Genomic DNA, 3561 nt, shown 5'->3' with positions numbered 1-3561 from the left:
CTTAGCACACTTCCTTTGGGGGAGCCCTTCCCCTTGGGTTATGGAGTCCTTACCCTGGAAACTGCTTTAGACCTCTGACTCTCACCAGCAGCATGAGTCAGTGAGTTTTGCAATCTTTCTTTCTTTCTTTCTTTCTTTCTTTCTTTCTTTCTTTCTTTCTTTCTTTCTTTCTTCTTCTTTCCTTTTTCTTCTTTTTCTTTCTTTTTTTTTTTCTTTTCTGGTACTGGGGAGTGAACTCAGGGCTGTGTGCTTGCCAGGCAGGCATTTAAGCTGATGAGCTAACTCCCCAGCCCGAGTTGTGCAATCTTGACTTCTGGACAACATGTAACTGCTTCCTTCCTCCATCCGGGCCCTTCTCACCAGGACCTGCTCAAGCCTCCCCACTGAGCTAGTAGCACTCTAGTAACCTGGGCACTGTCTGCACCCAAGGGCAGCTCTCTGCACCCAGATGTGACCCTGCCCCTGCCCCGCTCAGATCCACCCGGGGGCTCCCTCGGGAGAAGCCCCAAAGGCACCACTTCCCGCAGTTCCTCCAAGAGGTCACGCCTGCCTGTTAGTATGGATGTGGGCCTGTGCATCAAGGCCCACTCTCCTGCTGTCCACCCTCATGTTGATGTGCCACCGCTCCCTCACATCTCCCAGCTGTGCCCGCTTCTTCTGCTCCTTCCACCTGCACTTCCATTGCACGGGTCCTGCCGCTCCCCATCCTCACTTGCCTGGCTCCCCCAGAGCTGCTGCTCTCCATCCCCACATCTGAGGGAGGACCCAGGGAGAGAAGGGCCTCCCAGCCCTGCCCTCTGGCTCTCTCCCTCTTAGTCCCACAGCTGCTGGGCAACAGCACCACACTGCGAGTCCAAGAGGGCCAGTCCCTGCGCTTGGCCTGTGACGCTGACAGCAGCCCTCTGGCCAGGCTGAGCTGGACGCGGGGAAATTTCACCTTGAGCGCCCCCAGACGTTGGATTCTGGGGTCCTGGAGCTGCACTGGGTGGCTGCAGAGTATGGAGGAGAGTTCACCTGCTGGGCCGAGCACCCACTGGGCTCCCGCCACATCTCCCTGAGCCTGGCTGTGCAGGGTGAGCAAGAGCTGGACCCCTGTGCTCAGAACGGTGCTGTGGGTGGGGAATCAGACCTCCATCTCCCCCTTTCCTTCCTTCCAGGCACCTCCTGTCCGTGCTCCCAAATCTGTGGGGAATAGCAGGACTACTGGCCTGTAGTCCTCACCCTGCTTAGGGGGACCCTCATGGGAATCGGCTTCGTTCTAACCTATGGCCTCACCCGGCTCTACTACACCAGGTGAGCGAGCTGTTCCAGTGCCCTAGGCTCTCAGCCCCCGAATCCTGGAGTGTCCTCACCCACCTCGTCCTCCTGGGCCAAACCTTCCACAGCAGAGGGCTCTCATCTTCTCCCACAGGTGTGCGGGCTTCTGAGGGGGCAGGGCCTTACAGTGAGCATGAGGCCTAGGCTGCGGGTCTCTAATGGGCGAAGAAGAACCACCAGGGCTCCACGCACTGACACTCCTCCCTGCCCAGGGCTGGGGAACACGGAGCAAGGAGTTGGCTGGACTCTGCCTCCCCTCCAAAATCCCCTCTTCCTTCAACTCTGGCCTCACCCTTGGGTTCCAATGGAATGGTTGGGAGGGAAGGAGAGGAAATGGACTGCTTTCCTACCCTGAATTATAGTACAGACATTGTTATGAGCTCACAGTTCAGCCTTATATGTTTTTATCAATACGGTAATACATTTCTCTATAATCCTATCAAGTTTTAAAGAGGTTTTTTGGGGGGTTGGGGAGATAGCTCAGTAGAATAAGTGCTTACCTGGCAAGTGCGAGGGCCTGAGTTCAATCCCTGGTTCCGCAAAGGGCTGGGGAGATAGCTCGGAGGCATATGCACCCGCCTGGCAAGTGCAAGGTCCTGAGTTTGATTCCCAGTACCACATGCTGTGCTGGCTCAGGAACCAGGTGTGGTGGCACACACCTGTAATCCCAGCACTGGGGAGGCTGAGACAGGAGGATCACTACCAGTTGGAACTGCATGCCAAGATTCTGTATCAGGAAAAAAAAATTAAAAATAAAGATTTTTTTTTTTGTTAGAAAAATAAACTCTTTGTGCCCATTCACACAGCAGCCACCTCCTCCATCCTCCGCATCCTTGAAGAGCCCAGGATGCCAGGTCTGCGGGCAGCTCAGGGTGCGGTTTCCCTGTGCCCGCTCATCTTGGCTGTGTGGTTGCTGTCAGTGCGGCAGACCTGGAGCGTTTTCATTGGTCTTCGCTCCTCGGTGTGCACCCAGCTTCTCCGGAGCATTGTTTCCCTTTGCTGGAATATCTTACACATTTCTTAAAGTACAGATACTCTGGTGAGACGCACTCACAGCTGTTGTTCAGCAGGAAAAGTTTTTATTTCCTTTTGTTTGGGAAGAAAATTCTGTCAGAATCGGCATTTATGTGGATTTCTAGGTTAACATGTTCTTCCACTTAAATTTTTTTGACTTCCATAATTTCCTATGAGAAAACTGCTGGAATTATCATTTTACTTCTTTCTTTGTAGTTTGCTCTTTGTTGCTGGATGATTCTAATTTTTTTTTTTTTGAGACAAGGTCTAGCTATGCAGGTCAAGCTGACCTTTAGCTTACATTATAGCTCAGGCTGGTCTTGAACTTGCAATGATCCTCCTGCCTCAGCCTCCCAAGTGCCGCGATGACAGACACACACCACCATGATGGCTGGTTCCCAATTTTTATCACTAGCCTTCAATCCTTTGACTACCATGAGTCTTTGTGCAGGCAAGAGTGTGTGAGAGGGAAAAGAAAGAAAAGGGAGAGACAGAAGAGATTGTTCTGTTTGGAGTTAGTTGCGTGTCTTAGATCTGTGGATTTACACTTCTCATCAATTTTGTGAGACACTGAGATCCATTTTTATATTACTGTATTTTTTCAGTTTCTCTTCTCTCTGGTGCATATGGGCTGCTGGACTTTTTATTCCTTTTAAAGAGAATTGGCATTTTTCTTGACAACAGTGAAGTCACTCACAAGTTAGTTCATCTTTTTATTAAGGCTCCCTGAGTTTTGTGTGCTCCTGTGATCAGCTGAATGTGTGTAGAGCTTTCATTTAGGGCTGCTTTAGTCTCATTTGAATGCTGTGCTCTTTAGGTGGAGCTATTAAGTGAGCCTGCATATGCAAAGGGACGTTCACGTTTCCTCCCAGAGTCCAGAATAACCCCTTACACATATGGTTCACTGATTTGTCAACCAGGGCACAACATCATTTGGTGGAAAAGAATAATTTCCTCAACACACAGTACGCATGGCACTGGTCTCAGTGACACTGCGGGCCAACCAAAATATGCTGAAGAGCGGGCTGTGTTTCCAGCTTGCGACAGTAAGTACAGGCATTGTGGGACAGTCTAGCAGAGAGGGTGATTAGACAAGTCCAGGCTGGGAAGAGAGCACTTGCGTGCTATAGCAGAGTCCTGGGCTTGATCCCAAACACTAGGGGGTAAAAAGAAAGAGGAAGAAGAAGAAAAGAGGAAGAAGAAGAAGAAGAAGAAGAAGAAGAAGAAGAA

The 3561-nt window shown here is 50.7% G+C and overlaps 1 protein-coding gene across 1 annotated transcript in view; it reads left to right on the top strand.

Moving 5' to 3' along the window:
- LOC101561225 (sialic acid-binding Ig-like lectin 14) overlaps positions 1-1427 on the top strand; it is a 5971-nt gene extending 4544 nt beyond the window's left edge. The window contains 4 exon segments of the mRNA XM_023704903.1: positions 476-552; positions 911-1111; positions 1196-1293; positions 1412-1427. Of these exon segments, the coding sequence (XP_023560671.1) occupies positions 476-552; positions 911-1111; positions 1196-1293; positions 1412-1427 (392 nt within the window).
- The last annotated feature ends 2134 nt before the right edge of the window (positions 1428-3561 follow it).

This window comes from Octodon degus, unplaced genomic scaffold, assembly GCF_000260255.1.
Source record: "Octodon degus isolate 3935 unplaced genomic scaffold, OctDeg1.0 scaffold00206, whole genome shotgun sequence".
In the NCBI taxonomy this organism is placed as follows: Eukaryota; Metazoa; Chordata; class Mammalia; order Rodentia; family Octodontidae; genus Octodon; species Octodon degus.
This window is presented reverse-complemented; position numbering and strand designations above follow the sequence as displayed.